We start from the raw sequence: 22,844 nt of genomic DNA, 5'->3' as shown, positions 1-22,844 counted from the left end.
ATATTTATATATAATTATAAATATTTAAATTATTTGTAATCTATTATATTATTTGTTGTGTTTGAGAAGATCTTTTTTTTTTAGAAACTTATTTTACATTTTCTTTCCCTAATAAAAAGAGTTTTTGCTATAAATAAAGAATTTAGGCTTGCAAAGAAGGAGAATCTGTTCTTTAATATATGGCATTTCAAATATGTATATATGTATTTTAATTTATGTGTGTGTGTGTGTGTGTGTGTGTGTGTGTGTGTGTGTGTGTGTGTGTGTGTGTGTAAAAATAAGAAAAATCAAGTAAATATAAATAAAAAATTATAAACATAAAGTCAGCCAATTGTAGGCACTAATTGAAATTAGCACAAATCTGTTCAAAAATAAATAAATTAATAAATTAAAAAAATCTAAATCTGTACCCCAGAGAAGTTTATATTTTACTTATTATCAAAGAAAAATTATCAATTAATAAATTTACATTTTAGATAATTATATAAAATCCTAATAATATATAATAATATTTTCTGTAATATAATATTTAATATATCAATAAAAAATTTCTGCAAGAGTTTATTAAATATGTAAATCATTTCATAATGAATAAATAATTCAATTATTAATTATTAAAATGACAGGAAAGTAAATAGCAATATGTAGAGGTTTATGATTATTTGTGTCTATCTATCTATCTATCTATCTATCTATCTATCTATCTATCTATCTATCTATCTATCTATCTATCTATCTATCTATCTATCTATCTATCTATCTATCAACTGCTCGTCAATCTTTTTATCAATCTGTCTGTCTAATTATGTCTTTCTATTTGTGTCTATCTGTGTCTGTCTCGATCTGTCAATCTTGCTATCTTTTTGTCTCTGTGTTAATATCTGTCTGTCTGTCTGTCTGTCTGTCTGTCTGTCTGTCTGTCTGTCTGTCTGTCCTAACCCTTCTTTCCTTCATTCTTTTCTTTTACCCTTTTTTTCTTCCTTCTTTCTTTTTGTAATGATCTGCTGATGGTGTATAATTTAAAAAGTGAAGGAGGATATTTATATTTATAGGCAAATCATTTGTTATTCTTCTTATATTAATAATCGTAGCCGTTAGAGGCGCGTGTGCGAGTCGCCTCGCCTTGCCTCGCCTCGCCTCGTCTCGTCTCGCATCAGCTCGGCCGTCACTGATGTCTCTGTTGAACGTTTGGTTCGTCTGTGTGTTTTCGAGATCTCCGCTCGGTGTTTAATATTCTCTGTGGCCTTTTTCCCTCGCAGGCAGAATCCGGGCGACCTTCTGAAGGCTCAGGTGGAGCATCTGCAGAATCAGCTGAAGACCAAAAGCAGGATTATTCATCGTCTAAAAGAGGAAATGAAGACTCTTTTGTCCCACAGAGTTCAGGAGAAGATGGAGGTAGAGGATCTACAGGCTGATTTTACATTCTCTCTCTCTCTCTCTCTCTCTCTCTCTCTCTCTCTCTTTCTCTCCATCCGTGGTGCAGCAGCAGTGGAGGCGATGCCACTCGCCCCTCTGTTTAGCATGTGTTACGTATTACACAACTCTCGCTAACATCGCACGGCCTGGATTCTTTTTTCTTCTTTAACTGCTTCCCACACCTCCTTATGAAGTGACACCAAATTAAAGCGCACCGCTGTTTTATTGTCTGCGGTTTGTGCGTTTACACCTCGACACTCACGCCATTAAAACCTCACATAAACCCTGATTTTTTCTCTCTCTTGTTTTTCTCCCCACAATCCAAACCTGTTCGATACGAATCTGTATATCTCACCATGTTCTGTTTTTGATTTATATTTCAGATCTGTGTGTGTGTGTGTGTGTGTGTGTGTGTGTGTGTGTGTGTGTGTGTTTTACAGGGCAAAAGGGTTACAGAAGCTCTGGAGGAGGTGTGTAAAGAGGAGGTGTGTATACCGAGAACCGCGCAAAAGCGAGCGCACAACGAGGTTAGGTTACTTTTTCTTTTTTTTCTTTTTTTTTTTTACTTTTTCGTTTTTTTTGTCTTATGTAAAAATATTACACCCACTCTGTAGTGCTCTAAGAAAGAAAAGAGAGATACACTTCCATCAGTACCTGACTTTACTGACACTCTTGTGACTCAATGAGCTCAAATCTCCACAAGCATCTTCTCAGAAGAGTGGAGGTTGTTATAGGAGCGAAGTGTGAAGTCTCGTCATGTTCTTTCGTTTCTATAAAACAAACTCGTCAAAAGGCAAAAACACAGTGAATGAGTGGAAGAAAGTTCTGAGGAGTCCAAATGGGACATTTGTGTCTCTAACAGGAGAACTTGTGTAAGACAGAGAACAGGAGAGAAGATGTGATTAGACTCCCTCACCCCCCCACACTCACACATGGAGGTGGAAGATTCCGGGAAGTGAAAGTGATCCAACACGGTTCCCATTCCAGACTTCATCACCATGCAGTTCCGTCTGGACTGAAATCGGCTCATTGAAACCGACTTCAAGACGATGAGCCGAATCGCACGTCTGAGTTCTGTAAGCGTTATATAAAAAGGCAGACAGACGTCTGGAGTGATATCTATCGTGGAACCAACTGCCCAGACACCGCACCTCAATCCTACTGAACTGCTCTGGGATAAAGAAGAAAACTCCATCTGGTGAAGAACATCTTTGTCTTGTTGGAGATTTACAAGAAGCACAGCATTTCAGCTGAATGTTTGGAGAAGTGTCTGGATGCTGAGAGTGTGTGAAGCTGTTCTTCATGCTAAAGGGGGGATTTTTCTCTGGAAAGACTAGACTAAGACTAAGACTAAGTCTAGACTAAGACTAAGTGTAGGGGGGTTTGTGAGCAAATATGTTGTGAGATGTAAGTAAGGGTAAAAAAGTTTTGTTTGATAGACACTAAAAGCGACTCACTCATTTTTTAGATGGATTTTAGACTCGATCATTTTTTATGCCAGTAAGAACAATGATCACCAATCAGCATTGCCCCCACCCCCACCCCCACCCTGTGAAGTCCTGTAAAGCTCTCACTTCTGCAGTTTTACAGTAAATTACATTTGTTCTGGCAAAGAAACAGGATCTGAAATTTTCTCCCAGTTGACAAAGTCCTACTGAAGTCTCATTTACATGTAAATGCAGTCATTTAGCAGCAGCGCATTTAACCGGCGAGGAGCCCGGACACTGGATTACTGAGATACGAGCCTTCTCAAAGCTCAGAGAAACACGGCACGTATACATCTCACGCACGTACGGCACGACGGAGCCACGCCCCGTAGACGAGTGACCAGTTTGATTTCACTCGTAATACAAATGCGCGCAGGATTCGTTTAAAGCTTTTATTACAACTTACATGATGCACCGTTACTATGGAAACACGCCAAAACATCCGTCCCCAAGAAGATCAAGACTTCTTCAAGCCACACCTAAGAACCCCCAACCAACATCCCCCCCATCTACTCCCACATTCACTGCTCATTACTCACTAATAATATTAAATAATGATTATTTAGTAATATATTATTATTTGTGTTTATTTTTAAAATATTGACCTAAATCTAAGTATATATATTGTGTGTAGTGTGAGACAAAAGCAAGGATCCAGCTAACTTTTTTAATTGACTGATTGATTAAGTGATTAATGGATTGCTTGATTTATTGATGACCAGATTCATTGACTAATTGACTAATTCTTAGTGATGTGTAATAGTCTTTCTGTAGCGTCCTTTGCCCTATTGTTTTCTTTTTTCGAAACTTTGAGCCTCGACTCTTCCACTGAGCAACGCGTGAGACTTTCCTCGTCTGTTTAATGCGATCAGGGTCAACACTTTGAATTGATGAGTTTTATTCCCCATGTGCACCTGGATGCCAATAAAACTTTAAAAATGCATTAAAAACAAATTTGAGAGCCACGAGGTTCAAACCAATCGCACGCCTCGAGTCTGCGCCGATCCCCCGAGGCCCCACTGTGGGTTTTTTCACGGCTTTCGGTGAGAAAAAGGTGATGTTTTCCTCCAATTGGTGGGGAAAATTTAAGCCGACCAAAACTAACGAATCTCGTCTCGATATCAACAAAACGAAACGCGGGCGGTAACGATGCGAGCGCGGGAAACGCGGGAACACTGCCACCTGTCTGCGTATTGATACGAAAAAATCCCATGTTTAATTTCTTTACATCTTCATAATTAATTAACGTTTCTTTGTGAATACGGGATGAATCATTTATAAGTCCGATAGCTTCCGGGTCGATGAGAAAACGCTCTAAACTCTGAAAATCTATGTTTCTTGTTAAAGACTCGAGCTTTTCACCCTTCCAGAGAATTTACGGAGTCGTGATCATGAACGACGGAGATCCTGTTGCACCTGATTGTTAGCAGCTGTTGTACTGAATTGATGAACACGTGTTTATTTCAACAACCACCCCATCATCTCTCTCTCAAACACACACACACACACACACACACACACTACAAACGCTGCCACTCTGGCTCATTGAGCCTCACTGAAAAGGTGCCAGCAACCAAACGGCGCAAATTGAATAAACAGCACTTATCCGTAACGAGCAGCGTAATTAAATATGCAAATCAGCTCAATAATATTGTTAACCTCGGCAACGCTTCGGGGATTCGCGCGAGAAAAAAAAAACCTCGCTCCTCAGGAACAAAGCCTGGAAGTTTGCCAACAGGTTGACACACGTCTGTTTCCATGCTTTTATTTCCTCGTTTAGACGAACTCATCATGGCGCTAATGAATCCCTTTTGAGATCGTCAGGAGCCGCGGATATCGTTACGCTCGCACGTCTTTATGTGCTTCATTTTGTTTGTTTGTGTATTTATTTATGGTAATTCCATGCTGTCGCCACGTCCTCAGAGGGCCGCCACTCACACGCTAATTAATCCATAACGCGCCTATCGGGACTCCTGTCAGGGTTCCGGCTTCCCACCTCGCTCTCTTTACTTCACTCCTTCACTCCGTCGCTCTTTTTCCCGGCAGGATGTCGAGAGCGGGACGCAGATGCCCTCTTCAGAAGAGACGCTCTTGTTTTTTTCTCCCCGCTAAGAGCTCTCTGTAATCTGCGAGAGAGCAAGGGCTAATTCGTATTTGCATGTAAATAGACGGCGTAATTTTTATCAAGCCGTGAGATGATCGAGCCACCAGGGGCCACCGGTCGAGTAATATATTTATCTCATTAGCAAGAGCTCGTCAGATAGCGCGTGCTAAGCCTATTATTATTATTATTATTATTATTATTATTATTATTATTATTAAAATAATAATAACAATAATTATTATATTATTATTATTGACATTGTAATTATTGTTATTATTATTATTATAATTACACTATTATTAATTACTTTTGTTATTGTCTTTATAATACTACATCGTTCTTATAGCATTGAACATTTTGTAAAGCACGTTATTCGGTTTGTAGTTACGTTGGTAAATAATTATAAATAGAAAGAAAAAAAAAACGTAGAATGAGTTCCAGTATTAGTGGAAGGAACGATGTAGTAAATACTGATCTTTACTGTGAGCACATTTCCATAAAACAGCACAGTTTATACTTCTCCAGTTATTATAAACATCCTGATTATTATTATTATCATTACAATTATTAATTAATTATTCACTAATAATAATAATAAAAATACAATTACTTACTTAGCGATCATTCTTTGTCTATTCTATATATAATTATATATATATATAATTAAATATAATATAAAATAAATTGCATAAAATAGTAAAATAAAATAGTATTTAAAAATAGATAAAGAATGATGTCCTATAAAATTTTATACGATTCTTTAGACTTCAGATCTTTTCACCGTGTAAACCACAGCCACAGAAAAGAGACTTTTTTTTGTGTCTTTATTTTATGTATTTAACTTTTATTCGTAATAAAAAATAAATATAATCCTTTTCAACAACGATGTGGCGAAATGTAAAAAAAAAAATAAAAATTTAATTAAAAGAAACTAAATACAAATATTGAAGCAAATCCCATCAGCCGTTCGTTTTCTAATTCTAACTAAAAATGATTTGTTTGGCGCAGTATATCACGGTATTGATTTTTATATGGCGTGTAGACATATAATGTAGACGGTTTCTATAGTAACGGCTCGTTTAAAGGGCCGTGTGTGTTTGTGGAAGGAGTCTCCAGTGTCAGCTGTTTCTCTGACTGAAGCACAGTGTGTCGTTTTCTACTGCTGCTTTCACCTGTGTGTAGGGTGAGGGGTGCCAATATTTTTGGAGTTGTGTGTTTGTTTGTTTGTTTGTGGAAAAGAGAGTGGAATGAATGGAGAAGGAGAGAGGGGAAAAAAAAGAGAAAGATCGAAGGAGAGACGCAGAGGTAGAGATGCATGTAGAGGGAGATGGATGGATGGATGGATGGATGGATGGATTTAGAGAGTGAGAGGAAAAAATATGAATCTTGAAAGCTGGAGGATAGAGAGGCAGAGAGCGATAGAAGGAAAGAGAAAGAGAGAGCACACCGATACATTGGTCGTGGTCTCACTCGGCTCTTGAGGACGTTACAGTATTTAATCGCATTTCTCCTGCGTCTCGTCTCTGCTGCACTTTGCATAAGAAGTGTCCATTACCTTCACTAATGGCAGCAGGAGCTCGGAGCTGCGCCGGAGAGCCGCATTACAGCACCAACACGCCATCATTTATCCCATATGCTGATTCCTCAGTCCTGCACTCTGAGTGGGTGTGTGTGTGTGTGTGTGTGTGTGTGTGTAAAACGAACTGGCCTTTAATTACAATCCTATCTCATTCGAATTGCAAATAGAGGTGTCCTGCGTAAGTAACCGATTATCTCCAAGTCTGGTCTCAGGACGAGAAGAAAAAGGCGAGACGGCGCCGAAGGTGCGACTTGTGTTCATGTTCCTGAGTTCCTGGGAAGTTTGACGATCTTGCAATAAAAACACATCAAGTTCCATCTAAAAGTTCCACATGGACGTGGAATTCCTTGATTTCAGTAATCAGGGTCCAGGAATCCACAGAAGGCAATTCACCTGCTGTTCCATAGAGCTTGTGTGTTCCTGAGTTCCTGGGCTCTTGAAAAGGTTCCTACGTTGGAAACAACGTGCACGTTCCTGAACATGGTGGAAACCTGTAGCTCGTTTGTTGGGGGTTTGTTTGTTTTTAAAAGTGAACCTGTGATGGGAAGTTTGTGGAAGCTTTCTGAGGTAGATATCATGGGGTTCTGTAAAGGCATTTAAGGTGAAAACACAGTTTTGTATTTCGAAGGAAAAAAGTGCGTGCTCTGCAAATTCATGAAGAAGGATTCTGTGCTAGAAACACGCCTGGATGTCCTGCATTGTTGAGAAAGTTCAGGGTTTCTGAGTTTTAAAACTGGTCTATTTTTAGGGGTTTCTTTGTTTTTGAAAAGGTTTCTGTACGTTTCTGAATATGGTAGAAACAAATCAGTTTCTGCAATTTTCTGAGGTTGAGGTGCATATCCTGGAGGTTCCTGACAAGGCTCCTATGCTAAAAACTTTTCAGTGTTCTGTTTCTGATGTCTCGGTTCTTACGGTTCCTGGAAATAGATCTTGAAAAACATCTGGATCACTGGTTATTCCTGATGTGTGATTAAACCAGTTCTGCATTCAGGAGTGTTTGAGATTGAGAAGATATTTGTGTGTGTGTGTGTGTGTGTGTGTGTGTGTGTGTTGGGGGAATGGGATGAGGATGTACGCCTCAATGTATCATGCTCTTTTTGAAGATCGACGTGTGCACGTTCCAGGAAACGTGGCGTTAAAGCACGAGACACGGCGCACATCAAAACCTCATCGTGATGCTCGTGTTCTTCAAAATCAGGCTGAAATGAATATTAATGAGAGAGGAAATGATCCAGGGGAAATGTAGCTTAGCGTCGCAGCTCACGGACGGGAAGAAGAGGAGGAGAATAAAGAGGATGATGAAGAGGAGGAATTTCTAGTTTTCTATCTTTGGTTTATACATGTCTCTATTTTTCTATTTTTCTTTTTTAAGCATCCTCTCAAGTTAATAAGCCCCGCCCACTGGGTCATTGTGACAACACTGCATGTGATTAAAATTTAATTGTCTATAGATACATTCAAATATATATATATATATATATATAATAATTATTAATAGACATAATATATATATATATATATATATATATATATATATATATAAAATTTCAATAAACGTTGGTTGATTTAATTGTCTGTTTATTTTTGTTGAAAATTTTCTGGATTGGAAAAAAAAAAAAGAAAAAGAAGAAGCGAATATACTAATCGTCCTTGATATGTTTTTATCTGAGCTTTAATTAACTCCTGATTTCATTCACAGGCTGTATATTGCATCGACAAAACGCGTATTGATTTGATCCGATTCCGGGTTTATCTCGTCTTTTGTACATAAAATTCACATCTGCTGTTCGAACGGGGAAACGGCAGCATCGATTTTCTTAACTCGAGCCCAAACGCTAAAGATTTTTGGATAAGCTTTCTCATTACTTAAGCCAAAATCAATGAGGAAGAGCATGTTTTAATGAACGAGCGGTTCGAACGGCACGCCGCGGATACGCGCCCCTGCACCGTTCGCCGCGCCGCCAAATCGATCATCAAGGTTGCTTAAGTGAGCTGCAATTGGTTGACATTGTGGTTTTCTTTTTGTGTCAAAACTCTCAGCTCAGGAAAAAAGGATGAGGGGGAAAAAAAAGCAAAGTCGAAGGAAAAGAAAATGCGAGATCTCGAGCGAGAAACTAGCAGTGAGTAGTGACTGGTGCATGAGACTTTCTAAAGTATTGGGACACCTGACTTTTCCAGCCATATGTGGCTCTTCCCCAAAAACTCTTACTACAGATTTTGAGACACAGTATTATACAAGACATTTTAGATGACAAAACCTGGAAAACCTGGGGACCAAAACCTGTTCCAGCACGACAATGCTCCTGTGCACAAAGCCAGTTTCATAAAGATCTGCTTGACATGAGTTGGAGTGGAAGATCTCTTGCTATAGCTATTAAACCCTATTAAACACTTTTGATATGAATGTGAACGCTGACTGCACCCCAGACCTCTTCACCTCACCTACATCAGTACCTGACTTTACTCACACCCTTGTGTCTGAATGAATCTTCACAAAATCAAGAGGAACATCTTCCCAGAAGAGTGAAGCTCATTATAACAACAAATGGTGGAAAGGTGGAATGAAATGTTCAAGGAAAGCACATGCCATTCTGTACGAGTCTTCCCACTCCTCCCCGAGTGTAAAAACTGTACAAAGTGCTGACACTGGAGACTCCTTCCAGAAGCTTTAAACAAATGTCTCTTGTTTTATAGATTTATAGATGAGCGTATTAATGATTACACAATTTATTAATAATTATTACTTTTTAAAATCCAATCAAACTCCAGCAGACAAAATAAAAGAATCAAACGCTCAAATGTGCTATATAATTAATTATGCAGTGTAATATATTGATTGTCTGGCTACCTGACTGATTGGTTAGTTAATTGACTGGTTCGTTGACTGACTGACTGTTTGGTTGGTTATTTGATTGGTTGGTTGGGTAACTATCTGGTTGTTTTTTTAACTGACTAATTGGTTGGTTAACTGACTAATTTATTGTTTGGTTGGTTGATTGAGTTACTGACTTACTGGTTGGTTGGTTGTTTAACTGATTGCTTGGTTAGTTGAATGGTTGGTTTGTTAACTAACTGGTTGGTTGGTTGGCTAGTTAACTGGCTGATTGTTTATTTGTTTGGTTGATTGTTAACAAACTATCTGGTTGGTTTGTTAACTAATTATCTGGTTGGTTGGTTAACTGACTGGTTTATTGTTTGTTTAGTGACTGGTTTGTTGGTTAATTGATTGATTGGTTAACTAGCTGATTGGTTGGTTGGCTAGTTAACTGGCTGATTGCTTGGTTGGTTGGTTGGCTAGTTAACTGGCTGTTTGTTTGATTAACAAACGATCTGGTTGGTTAACTGACTGGTTGGTTGACTGAGCTGTTGGTTGGTTGGCTGATATCATGAACGTGTTAATAAATATTTGGTTCTGGATGATTTGATGAACCTTTTCTTTCCTGTCTGTATCAGGATCTCATTAAGAGTAACCAAAAAGCACATCTGAGATATCATCACACACACAAACCTCACTAACCATCTCCTAAAAATTCTTCTCATTTGTACCAATCACAATTTATAGCAAGAGTTGTGGGGGAAAAACCCTGATCGCTCCGACAGCTTCCTCTGGTTTACGAGGCGTTTTCATGAATATGGAAAACCTCTACAAGTTTCACGGCAGAGAAAAAAAATGAAAAGGAATCAAAGCCTTTTGTTGTATGTCCTTCTCTCGTGTAAAGTTTGCTTTAAATGTCAGCGATTAGCATATGAACTTTTAAATGAGCTTGTTTGCTCAGTGATCCTGGCATGTAAATACAGATATCGAATGCGTGCGTTCCAGTTATCGGGACGAGACTCCAGGCCTCCGAGGCTGTAATTAAAGCACAGCCAGGGATATCAATCCTGTCTAAATACTCTTTTTGTGCCTTTTTTTTTCTCTCTGCCTGAAATATCCGATACTCCGGGATGGAAATGATCTTCGTCGTTCCTGATTTAGGACGTCTTGATTGACAAGCGTCACTCCCTGTATAAAACTCTTCATGCATTATTCACACGCTCACCTTTCCCCTGTTGTGAAGTGGGTTTTTTTTCTGTCTTCACTTTTTTTTTTTTTTGCGCAAGAAATGAGGAGGGTGTTTGGGTCGTTTACAGGCGGATATTAGCGTGGAAAGGAAACAAAATTCGTAACGTAGGACACTGCGGTTGGGGACGGGGATAAAACATTTGAATTCTGGAGCACGTACGATGTCATGCATCACACAGTGACGAACTCTACGTCCTTTATTTATTTCGTTATTTTCCTCTGACGTACAGCGAAGTTTGAATTTACAGAACCACGCTTGAAGTCCAATTCGCAGACTCTGAGACGGACGTGGGAACCCCGACTTATTAAATCAAATGTCCGATTATTTCTGTTGCTCAGTCGCTCCTTTAGAGGCAGAAAGAAAGAGAGGAGTGAAAAGAGGAAGAAATGCACGCTCTGCTCTCGCCAATATCGACTCTCGCTCCGGTACGGCGTACGGCACATCAGCCATTTTTACTTCCCCTTCTTCTTCCTCTGGTTTTCGAAAAAAAGATGAGACAAAAAAAAAAAAAAACGATTACCTGCAGGTCGACGGGGATTATTTCAAGCTCCGGACGTGGCTCAGGTACACGTGATCAACACAGAAGCTGATCAAATGCTACAGTGGCATAATCATGTTTGTTGTAGCACCGAATTCTTTAACCTTTGAGCGACTCGGCAGAATGCCGGCGCCCCAATCACAAAACCCAATCAAATCTCCTTCTGGAGTCATACAGAGGGAAAAAATGAAATGAAAGGTGAATTGTGTTTTTTTTTCTTTTTCTCGAAAGCTGTGAATCGTCCTTTTTTTTCTACCTTAATTATAAACACTGGTGTTCCATCATGTGAGTGTTACAGGAAGTTAGTGCACGATGTGGAGGTGAAGAACATCCCGATTCTTATACCATGATCACCTCCTGCTCGAACACAACAGGGATGCTCATCTCCATAACTGAGTCCGATGCGATTCACATCTCGATGCATAATCAACGATACGATACATTAAAGACACGCATGAAGCAGCTACTGATGCGTTCTAAACATGACCCCTTTCACACACACGTCTTAAAAGAGGTAATAAGACCAAACGTTCTTTTCCTGTTGTGTGTGCAGGAAGTTACAGCTCTACCTCTGCCATGTTAATCTGTATTCTACATGACTCTCAGGACACGCCTCGGCCTCCGTAGTGTTGCGATACGTCGTATTGTATTTTAAGTCACGACGAAAGTTCCGGGTTTAACAGCACTTGTTTGGAAAGTCATGACCGTCAGGAAGATCAGAGCTTCATTCCGCTCGGCTGCCAAGGACACACACGCGACTGTTTGTCTGAATTATGAAAACAATAATCACGAGTGTAATAAAACTGCTAATGGGCTTTAATTGGGATTGATCTGCAGCTTAATGACCATTAGCACGGTCACTGAGACTGACATTACGCCTGCCTCCTCCTCCTCCTCCTCCTCCTCACTGAGTCTGTCTGTGTGTGTGTGTGTGTGTGTGTGTGTGTGTGTGTGTGTGTGTGTGAGAAAGAGAGCAGCAGGGGCATGACTGTAGTAAATAGTGAGTTGTGAGACGCAGCCATGCTTGTAGAGAATAAGCGTTTGAGGGATGCTGTAATTCTGACTGGTGTGGATGTTTGGTGTGGTGTGCGGACGCCCCGGCTCTCACCGCTCTGATCAACGACTCGAATTAAACGCTCAAATCAAGCGTGTGAAGACTCCATATTCAGTGCTTTTTTCTCTTCCTGCCACTGCACTCTTCCATCCATCCATCCATCAGGACCCTTTCCTTCCTTCCTTCCTTCCTTCCTTCCTTCCTTCCTTCCTTCCTTCCTTCTTTTTGTCTCTTTCTATTTTTCTTACCCTCTGTCTCTTTCCTGCCACTTCAGTCATCCATCCATCCATCCATCCATCCATCCATCCATCCATCCATCAATCAATATATCAGCATCCTTTCCTTACTTTCTTCTTTCTCTCTCTTTGTCTTTTCTTTATCTCTAAGCCTCTGTCTCTCTCCTGCCACTGTAGTCATCCATCCATCCATCCATCCATCCATCCATCCATCCATCCATCAATGTATGAGAATCTTTTCCTTCCTTACTTCACTCTTTGTCTCTCCCTATCTCTTTATCTTTTGCGCTCTATTTCTTTTCTGCCACTGCATCCATCCATCAATGCTCCTTCCTTCCTTTCTTCATTCCTTCTTTCTTCTAGGCTTCCTCTCTTAGTCTCTCCCAAACTCTCTCTCTCTCTCTCTCTCTCTCTCTCTCTCTCTCTCTCTGCCACTGCAATCATTCATCAATCTGTCCATCCATCCATCTGTCCATACATATCAGTGTATGTGTGTGTGTTTATATTTACCGCTTCACCAGTGACGCAATTTAACTATAATTGTCTCATCATGTTTGTGTTTTTCTGACCTTCATCACTCTCACTGTTTTTCTTTGTTTCAGTACATGAGGAATTACCCCCTCTTTCACTCTCTCTCTCTCTCTCTCTCTCTCTCTCTCTCTCTCTCTCTCACACACACTCTCCATCTCGCTTCTCTTTCTGTCTCAGTTTTCATCTCTCATTCACTCCCTCTCTTTTCCTTCAGTCTTACACTTCCGCTTTCTCATCTGGCGAAGCTTCAGCTCTGATTTCCACACACACACGGAAAGAGCGCCACCAGCTGGAGATTTTTTCCATGTTGTACCACAGATGTGTCTCTTCCTCGTCTTCTCCGTCACCTCCATTTACTGCGTCGTCCCTCTGCATGTTCATAATGAATAATTCACGTCTCCACAGAGCACAGAGGCTCTCGCTCACTTAAAGGACACACGAGACATTCACACTGAACTCACGTCCTCTCTCATTTCATTCTCCTTTCTTTCTCCTTTCTCCCATTTCTCTTTCATTTTCTCTCATTACATTTGTTTCTCTTTTAGTTCTCTTTTATTTCTCTAATTTCCCTCTCCTCTTACCCTCCTTTCTCTCATTTCTTTTCAGTTTCTATTTCAGTTTTATTTCTCTTCCATTTTCCTGGTTTCTCTGCCGTTTCTCCGTTTCTCATTATTTCTCTCATTTCTCTCCCATTTTTCTTTCATTTTCTCTCATTGTGATCCAGCTCGAGATCTCCAGGGATTTAAGTCGGAATTTAAAACGCAACTCTTTAATGTTAATTCTGTCCCAAGAGTTGCTTTGCTCTTCTTTCTTTCTTTCTTTCTTTCTTTCTCTCTCTCTCTCTCTCTCTCTCTCTCTCTCTCTCTCTCTCTCTCTCTCTGTGTGAGCGCTTGTCTTGCTAGGTTAATATTTATAGCGTTGTTTTAGTCACGCAGGACTCAGGAATTAGTTTGTTGATGACTGCTGTATATCACAAATCATGCACACATTACAGGCCATCTCTCTCTCTCTCTCTCTCTCTCTCTCTCTCTCTCTCTCTATCCCCCACTACCCCCTCTCTCGTTCTCTCTCTCTCTCTCTCTCTCTCTATCCCCCACTACCCCCTCTCTCTATCCCCCACTACCCCCTCTCTTTCTCTTTCTCTCTATCTTCCACTACACCTCCCTCTCTCTCTATCCTCTTCAACCTCCTCTCTCTTTCTCTATCTGCCTCTCTTTCTCCCTCTCTAACCTCTCTTTCTCTCTCTTCTTTCTCTTTCTCACCTCCACTTCTCATTGCTTTTCTTCCTCTGTCTCTCCCTTTTCTCCCTCTCTCTCCTCTCTCCCTCTATTCCTCTCTCTTTCTCTATCTGCCTCTCTTTCTCCCTCTCTAACCTCTCTTTCTCTCTCTCTCTCTCTCTCTCTCTATCCCTCTTCAACCTCCTCTCTCTTTCTCTATCTGCCTCTCTTTCTCCCTCTCTAACCTCTCTTTCTCTCTCTCTTCTTTCTCTTTCTCACCTCCACTTCTCATTGCTTTTCTTCCTCTGTCTCTCCCTTTTCTCCCTCTCTCTCCTCTCTCCCTCTATTCCTCTCTTTCTCACCCCCTTTCTTTTCTTTTTCATCTCTCCTTTTATCTCTCTTCTCCTCTTTCTCTCACCCCATATCCCTCTTTTTCTTTAATTTCGCTTACATTTTCTCTCATTTCTCTCTCGTTCTTTTCATTTCTTCCCTCTCCTTCTCTCTATATTTGCCTCTTCCTCTGTTTCCTTTCCCCACTTCTCTTTCTCTCCCCATATCTCTTTCCGTTCTCTTTTATTTCTCTCTTATTTATTTCTCTTTATTCTTCTTTCTCTCGCCCTATATTTGTATCTTCCTCTTTCTCTCACCCCTTTCTCTTTTATTCTCTCTTTTTCTTTTATTTTTCTTACATTTTCTCTCGTTCTTTTCTTTTGTTTTTCTCCTTCTCATCCCCCTCTCTCTTCTGTTCTGGTGGTTGTCCTCTCTGTGCTGGTGTTTGTGAAATATGTAAAGAGAGAGAGAGAGAGAGAGAGAGAGAGAGAGAGAGAGAGAGAGAGAGAGAGAGAGAGAGATGTTGGTCCTGCTCCTGATACTCGTGAGTGTTCTGAACATTGTGTTTTCTCTGCGTGACGTAACAGCAGCTCCTATATCACCAGGCGAGTCGTCTGAGCACCTGGATGATTTATGGGATTAACAAACTGTCATGTTTCTGCTTCAGTCTTCAGTTAAACACTGAGATCTGAACACCACTGAGGTCTGAACACCACTGAGGACCAACAGCGTTCTTCGGGACCCAGTGACATCAGGAGTCATGTGACTCGCTCATCAGAGCAGGCTCGAGTGCTCGTTTCTCATCAACCACGTACACTAATTTGCTCGTCCTCCAGTCTTTAAGACAGACGCTGATTGTCCTCCAGGTCTGATGTTCCTTCTCTGCAATGTCTTCTCTCTGTTATTCCTTTCTTTCTGAAGCAGCTTTCACTTTTGTTCCACACTGCGGAGTTAATTAACACCAGCCGGATATTTAGAGATATAAATATATATATATTGATCATTTTATGTTTTTTTCCCTTCATTCTTTCCCTCTTTCTCTCTTACTTCTCTCTATTCCTCTCTTTTTCTCCCACTATTGGCCTTTGTCAGGACAAATATCAACTCTTTCTCTATCTTTCTATCTCTCTTACTCCCCTTCTCTTTCCTCTCTTTTCCTCTCTCTCTGTTTCCTCTCTCTCTTCCTGTCTTTTGCCCTCTCTCTGTTCCTCTCTCTCCTCTTTCACTTTCTTCTCTTTCTCTCCGTCTTTCTCTCTCTCCTTCTTTTGCAGACTTTCTTTCTGTACCTCTATCCTTTATTCATCTCTTCCTGTCTTCCTTCTCCAGTTTTTTCCCCTCTCTTTCCGTTCTTTTTCTCAATTTCTCTCAAAAAATGGCACAAAGTTATTCAGATATTAAAAAGTTTGATTTTAATGCTTAAAAAGAAAAAGCCCAGGATGAGAAGAGTGAAGATCTTGGCGTTGGCTGTAGAGAGGGGAAATTAATCAGCATAACGTCTGCAGCAAGATCGTACTTAATCACAGACTTCAGCATTTTCTTCCGAAAATGATCCATCTGCTGGTAACGATCACATCAACGAGTCTCCGTCCCCCTCTTACTGCAATTCTGTCACCTAAAACACAACCTTGATTAACAGGGATTTAGGTGGAAGTAGAAAACTATTAATTGTAATGGACTAGATTTTTATTAAGGGCTTGTGTGTCGGCAAATAGTGTTTGCTTGGACTTATGTTTTATGGTATATGTGTGTAGGGGACTAGTGTTTTTAGGTGGTGTGTTTGTACAGGACTTGTGTTTGTAAGGGGTGTTTTTGTAGAAGACTGGTATTTTTATGGTTTATGTGTGTAGGGGATTAGTGTTTGTGGGGACTAGTGTTTTTAGTGTTTGTGTGACGGGGATTAGTGTTTGTGGGGACAAGTATTTTTAGTTTTTGTGTGAAGAGTACTAGTGTTTTTAGGGACTGTGTGTGTAGAAGACATGTTTGTGGGGACTAGTGTTTTTAGGGACTGTGTGTGTATCGACATGTTTTTCGGGACTGTGTGTGTAGGGACATGTTTGTGGGGACTAGTGTTTTTAGGGACTGTGTGTGTAGGGACATGTTTGTGGGGACTAGTGTTTTTAGGGACTGTGTGTGTATCGACATGTTTTCGGGACTGTGTGTAGGGACATGTTTGTGGGGACTAGTGTTTTTAGGGACTGTGTGTGTAGGGACATGTTTGTGGGGACTAGTGTTTTTAGGGACTGTGTTTGTAGGTACATGTTTGTGGGGACTAGTGTTTTTAGGGACTGTGTGTGTATCGACATGTTTGTGGGGACTAGTGTTTTTGGCGACTGTGTGTAGGGACATGTTTGTGGGGACTAGTGTTTTTAGGGACTGTGAGTGTAGGGACATGTTTGTAGGGACTAGTGTTTTGGGGACTGTGTGTAGGGACATGTTTGTGGGGACTAGTGTTTTTAGGGACTGTGTGTGTAGGGACATGTTTGTGGGGACTAGTGTTTTTAGGGACTGTGTGTGTATCGACATGTTTATGGGGACTAGTGTTTTTAGGGACTGTGTGTGTGTAGGGACATGTTTGTGGGGACTAGTGTTTTTAGGGACTGTGTGTGTATCGACATGTGTGGGGACTAGTGTTTTTAGGGACTGTGTGTGTATCGACATGTTTGTGGGGACTAGTGTTTTTGGGGACTGTGTGTAGGGACATGTTTGTGGGGACTAGTGTTTTTAGGGACTGTGTGTGTATCGACATGTTTGTGGGGACTAGTGTTTTTGGGGACTGTGTGTAGGGACATGTTTGTGGGGACTAGTGTTTTTAGGGACTGTGAGTGTAGGAACATGTTTGTGGGGACTAGTGTTTTTAGGGACTGTGTGTGTATCGACATGTTTGTAGGGACTAGTGTTTTTGGGGACTGTGTGTATCGACATGTTTGTGGGGACTAGTGTTTTTAGGGACTGTGTGTGTAGGGACATGTTTGTGGGGACTAGTGTTTTTAGGGACTGTGTGTGTAGGGACATGTTTGTGGGGACTAGTGTTTTTAGGGACTGTGTGTGTAGGGACATGTTTGTGGGGACTAGTGTTTTTATGGACTGTTTGTGTAGGGACATGTTTTCTGGGGACTAGTCAATGATGAACAGATCAGTTGGGACTGTATATAATGTGAGGTTGATCATTTTCCTATAGCAGCACGACCCAGAGTATTTTTATTCATCTTCCTCCACAGCAGTGACGACCCTGTTCTACTAAAATACAGAATTTACTTGCATTTTTTTAATGTTACGCCTAATGGATCGTGACGCTACATATAAAAAGGGGGATGTGAGAAAAGTCTTCATCTGTTTGCTAAAGAAAATCAAAATAGCAATAGATTTATGAAAACATTGAAATAAATATATAATCTGTAACAAAAAAACCAAAATATTCTTATACATACAACAATGTGTGTGGGGATTAGCATGCTAGTTTAACGTAACAATCATTTAAAAGAAATAAATAAAAAGAACCGGCTTCTTGACCCCCTCTTAGACCCTCCCCCCCTCTCATACAGAAGGATGAAAGATGAGGCCAGTCTCCATCTGGTAACCTGATGAAAAATACAGGTTCTTTTTAGCTTTTTTTCTGATTTACAGTCTGCATCACTGCCAGGAGCCTGTTCCCCACTGCCCCCGTACTGCCTCCCTATCACCACCCCACCATCCCCTTCTTACCCTCCACCAACCTCTATTCATCTCACTCATTTTCACCAAATTTGGTTTCCAACGTTCTTTCCACTCGGATCCCCGCCGAGGCCCCAGTGCATGCTGGGATCGGAGCGGCGAGGACGAGGGCGGGGTGTGGAGCACACAGCGGGTGGGGAGACGTCCTGAAAATGCTTTTGTGCCTGGGTCTCCTGTTGTGTGTTTTTTTTTTTCTTTTTCTTTTTTTTTTTCGTCATTGTGAACGCTCCTCTGACCAACACTGATCACTTTAGTTTTTTTAACGTTTACGTCTGCAGACATTCTAACGTGGCAGTCGCAACGTTGCCACGGTCATCATCATCTTCATCATGGCTTCTCTGTGAAGTCCAGATGTTCATGTGATGGTGCTCTCCAGGGAGAAATACAGGATGGAAAATCTGGAGGAATCCTCAGCCTCCTTAATTTCATGCATCACCATTCATGTGTGTGTGTGTGTGTGTGTGTGTGTGTGTGTGTGTGTGTGTGTGTGTGTGGGAGGGAGAGAGATATGGACTCAGCCCTTCCTTGATAAATAAATAGCAGATGTCATTCAGATCTTTAGTTTATTTTTTTCCATAATCTTCAGGAGATTTTTTTTTCGCATCCTTTACAGTTATAACACTTTTATTTGGTTTATGACTCGTAACTGATGATGTGTGTTTTACATTTAGACATAAAGACGGATTCACAAACATACAAGGCAGTGTTCAAACACACAGACTTGGCAGGACATTAAACCGAGTTTCATCACGTCGTTAAATCTCTTTTCTGTTGAACTCGTTCCTCTTCCGCTCTCAGGCGTAACTCTGCTCGGAACTTGTTTGGTGAATAGTTCCTCTTACAATTGATATAAGACACACAGTATGTGGACACCTGACACCAGATTTAGGTTTCCTAGTTTAAGTGAAGTGGAGATTAAATGCTACCACATCCAAAGGCATCCAAAATAACTGTTTTTCCTCCAACTTTGTGCTAACAGTTTTCACAAAGAGCCGCTCAAATCCTTACGCTCGCCCATTTTTCCTGTCCTCTAACAACTTTGAGGACAAAATGTTCACTTGCTGCCTAATAAATATTTCCACCCACTAACAGGAGCCATGATGAAGAGATCATCAGTGTTCTTCTCTTCACTGGTCAGTGGTCACCACTCAGAATGGCATAATGACAATGTTATACCTGATCTGTGTATCTCTGGGTATAATCTCCACTGTGGTACTAAGATATTACAAGAGACAGGGATCACTCAGTGGTTATGTTGAACTTCAGGCCAGAAGGTTGTAAGTTCAAATCCCAGCACTATTAAGCGCCCACCGCTGGGCCCTTGAGCAAGGCCCTCGTGATAAGAAAGTCTGCTGTAAATGTATTGTAAATGCAAACTGTCAGGAATCAGGACACCACACCAATATTCCTCCTGCAGTGCATCTTAAAGGTGAAAAAGAGAAATGTGTCAAAAATGTACCATGTGCTTGTACAGTACAGACCAAAAGTTTGGACACACCTTCTCATTCAAAGAGTTTTCTTTATTTTCATGACTATGAAAATTGTAGATTCACACTGAAGGCATCAAAACTATGAATGAACACATGTGGAATTATATATGGAATTATATACATAACAAAAAAGTATGAAACAACTGAAAAATGTCATATTCTAGTTTCTTCAAAGTAGCCACCTTTTGCTTTGATTACTGCTTTGCACACTCTTGGCATTCTCTTGATGAGCTTCAAGAGGTAGTCACCTGAAATGGTCTTCCAACAGTCTTGAAGGAGTTCCCCGAGAGATGCTTGGCACTTGTTGGCCCTTTTGCCTTCACTCTGCGGTCCAGCTCACCCCTAAACCATCTCGATTGGGTTCAGGTCCGGTGACTGTGGAGGCCAGGTCATCTGGCGCAGCACCCCATCACTCTCCTTCTTGGTCAAATAGCCCTTGATGCCTCAGTGTGACTCTACAATTTTCATAGTCATGAAAATAAAGAAAACTCTTTGAATGAGAAGGTGTGTCCAAACTTTTGGTCTGTACTGTATGTTTAAGGCCCAAACCTCATTCACCGAATGTGTTTTGTTTGTTTTATGTCTGTATTTTTTGCATGCTTCTTGTTTCGGGTGGTATTTTATCTTAAAGCCATGATGAACTCATAACCCAAACCCCCAGTTACCCCTCTGCCCCCCACATCTCTACTCCTACCAATACCCTCCCTTATGATGAAGCAGAAAGTTTGGGGGTGTTTATGTAAGAAGTCGTCCTAACCTGGCGATCAGCCGAGAGCTCAGATGATGAGAGGAGGAGAAAGAGGGAGGAGGAGGGAGAACCTCCGGAGCAGCTGGGAAATTACAACCTGGCTAATTAAATTAGCTGCGTTAATTAATTCATATCTGCAGCCAAAAGACGAGGACTTGAGTAAAGAAGTCATTAGCCTAATTACTTAATTAATTGTCTGTAGCGGCATCCCTTTTTTTTTTTTTTCTTTTTTTTTTTTCGCTGCGTCTTCATTATCTGATGTCTGGCCTTGGCAGCGCTCCGGCGTGTTTGATGAAGTCTCGGGCGTGCGATAATTCCTCCTTGTCATGCTCTGCTAATGGGGCGCCACGGAGGTGCCATATGGCCATGTTTGCACACGAGTACCTGTTGAAAATGTCACCTGCTGCTTCTACATCATCAAGTGTGTGTGTGTGTGTGTGTGTTGGAATGTTTAAGTTCGCATTCCAATCGAATAAAGACGCCTGATCATGCAATGCGACCAGCACCGTCACGAACGTGTCAATTATGGAGGACAGTATTTCGTGATGTCCGAGCCGAATAAACACGGCACTGTGCTCGTTTAGGACATTAGCATTCCATATTGAGTCAGACGTATTAATGTCCCGGGGACATCGAGCCTGAATGCACTTTTATGATCACTGCTAAAAACAGAGAGAGAGAGAGAGAGAGATGGAGAGAGGGGATGCGGGATGGTGTTGCGGCGAAAACGGCAATCGGATAGAAATTGATTAAGGTTGCGTGTCCGGTGCAGACTGGGCTCAGGAAACCGAGACAAAGGGCCTAATACCCAGGGCTCTGGTTCCAGTGTCAGCTCAGATTCTATTATATATTCAAGTGATACCTCGCGTTTGTGCCACTGAAAGCTTAAAAACCTTAAACCCCCTCCCACCGAAACACACACCATCCTCCATCCTCCATCCCAATGCCATCGGTAGCGGTTTCCGGGAAAAAAAAGGCATTACATTTGTCATTTATAGACTCTGTGTGTCCAAAATAATCTCGCTTTTATCTCACATACACACGAGACGCTAATGGATCATCAAACTGCATTTCTTCAGCTCGGGGATTCAAGGCTGACTGGTGATGCACAAGGACTCAGTGTTGTGTTTGTAACAGTGTTGGTTTTCTTCTTCTCTCGCTTATTCGCATCTGCCTTACGTCAGGATACGTGAAGAACCCGTGTGTGTATTCACGTTAGAAAAGCGAGAGAAGGCATGGCTTAATTTACACGTTTCTCTTATTGAAAGTATTTAAACGATTCCTGCAAAATCACATTATTCATTCACTACAGCTGTGATGAAGTCACTATGGCAGGTGATCACGACTGGGAGGCAATACAGCGCTCCCAGCCTTCTTCTGGAACGTGTCTTGGAAAGCTTCTTTCCGAAGCGTGACGAACACCATCAGAGATTCACCGGTGTCAAAACGGCGACCTTTGAGTCGGCTCTTCAGGAAGAGGGCGAAGTCTTCAGGAGCCGATTCTGGCGAGTAGGGTGGGTGCAAAAGTGAGATCGTGTGCATCGTTCTCCGACGATCATCATGCACGAGTTGCTGAACGGTTTCGGGGGTTGGGCTTGCTGATCTCTCAGCGTCTTCCAGCGATGTCCTTCCGCTTTCAAAGCAAGCGCTCCTCTCGAGACACCTCGAACGTATGTCACGTCCAACGCAGAATTTCATGTTTGCTCTTTACAGACGTCGTAACGCACGTGGTCAGAATAGCACCAGTTAGCACCATTAGCTCCACTCTATTGGGAAAACGTTCCACTAGATTTTGTGAAGATTTGGGTGAGATTCATTCATCCACCAGAAAGTCAGCGTTCACATTCATCATGTTCATTAGGGTTGGATCTCTATAGCAGGAGATCTTCTACTCCAATCCATTTAAAGCAGATCTTCATGGTGCTGGCTTTGGGCTCAGGGGTAAAGTCATGCTGGAACAGGTTTGGGTCTCCTTGTTTAAGTGAACTGACCTAAAGTGCGAAAATTACTCTGGTCTTCAAGAGACGATATGATGCTCTGTCTCTGCTACGTGACTGATGTGTTTTTTTTCTTTACCGTATCCTTCACTCAGACGTGTAATAAAAACTCTACTCTGATTGACACCGCAGACTCGAGAACTTAAATCCTTTATTCACGTGTTCTCGTCGCACGTAAAGGAGAGTTCACCCATGAGATTTATTTTTTTATTAATTAATTTATTTCCTCCGTCTTGTTCATTGTTACTGCCTTTTATTCACCGCACTGTTTATGCAGGAGAGCAGAAACACTTTAATGGATTAATTATATCGAAGGCTGAAGCTCAGTCTGGATTCATGCCG

The 22,844-nt window shown here is 41.2% G+C and overlaps 1 protein-coding gene across 3 annotated transcripts in view; it reads left to right on the top strand.

The window, feature by feature from the left end:
- The window catches only part of LOC124375649 (plectin-like), a 95,657-nt gene that overhangs the window by 17,900 nt on the left and 54,913 nt on the right, over positions 1–22,844 (top strand). For 2 of the 3 annotated variants that reach the window (XM_046834180.1, XM_046834182.1), the window contains exons 5-6: positions 1,260–1,395; positions 1,857–1,943. In XM_046834180.1, the coding sequence (XP_046690136.1) occupies positions 1,260–1,395; positions 1,857–1,943 (223 nt within the window). The remainder of the gene's footprint in view (positions 1–1,259; positions 1,396–1,856; positions 1,944–22,844) is intronic. The other variant, XM_046834181.1, reaches the window with a different exon arrangement.

This window comes from Silurus meridionalis, chromosome 21 (assembly GCF_014805685.1).
Source record: "Silurus meridionalis isolate SWU-2019-XX chromosome 21, ASM1480568v1, whole genome shotgun sequence".
NCBI classification, from domain to species: Eukaryota; Metazoa; Chordata; class Actinopteri; order Siluriformes; family Siluridae; genus Silurus; species Silurus meridionalis.
The sequence above is the reverse complement of the archived record's forward strand: the minus strand, read 5'-3'. Positions and strand labels throughout refer to the sequence as shown.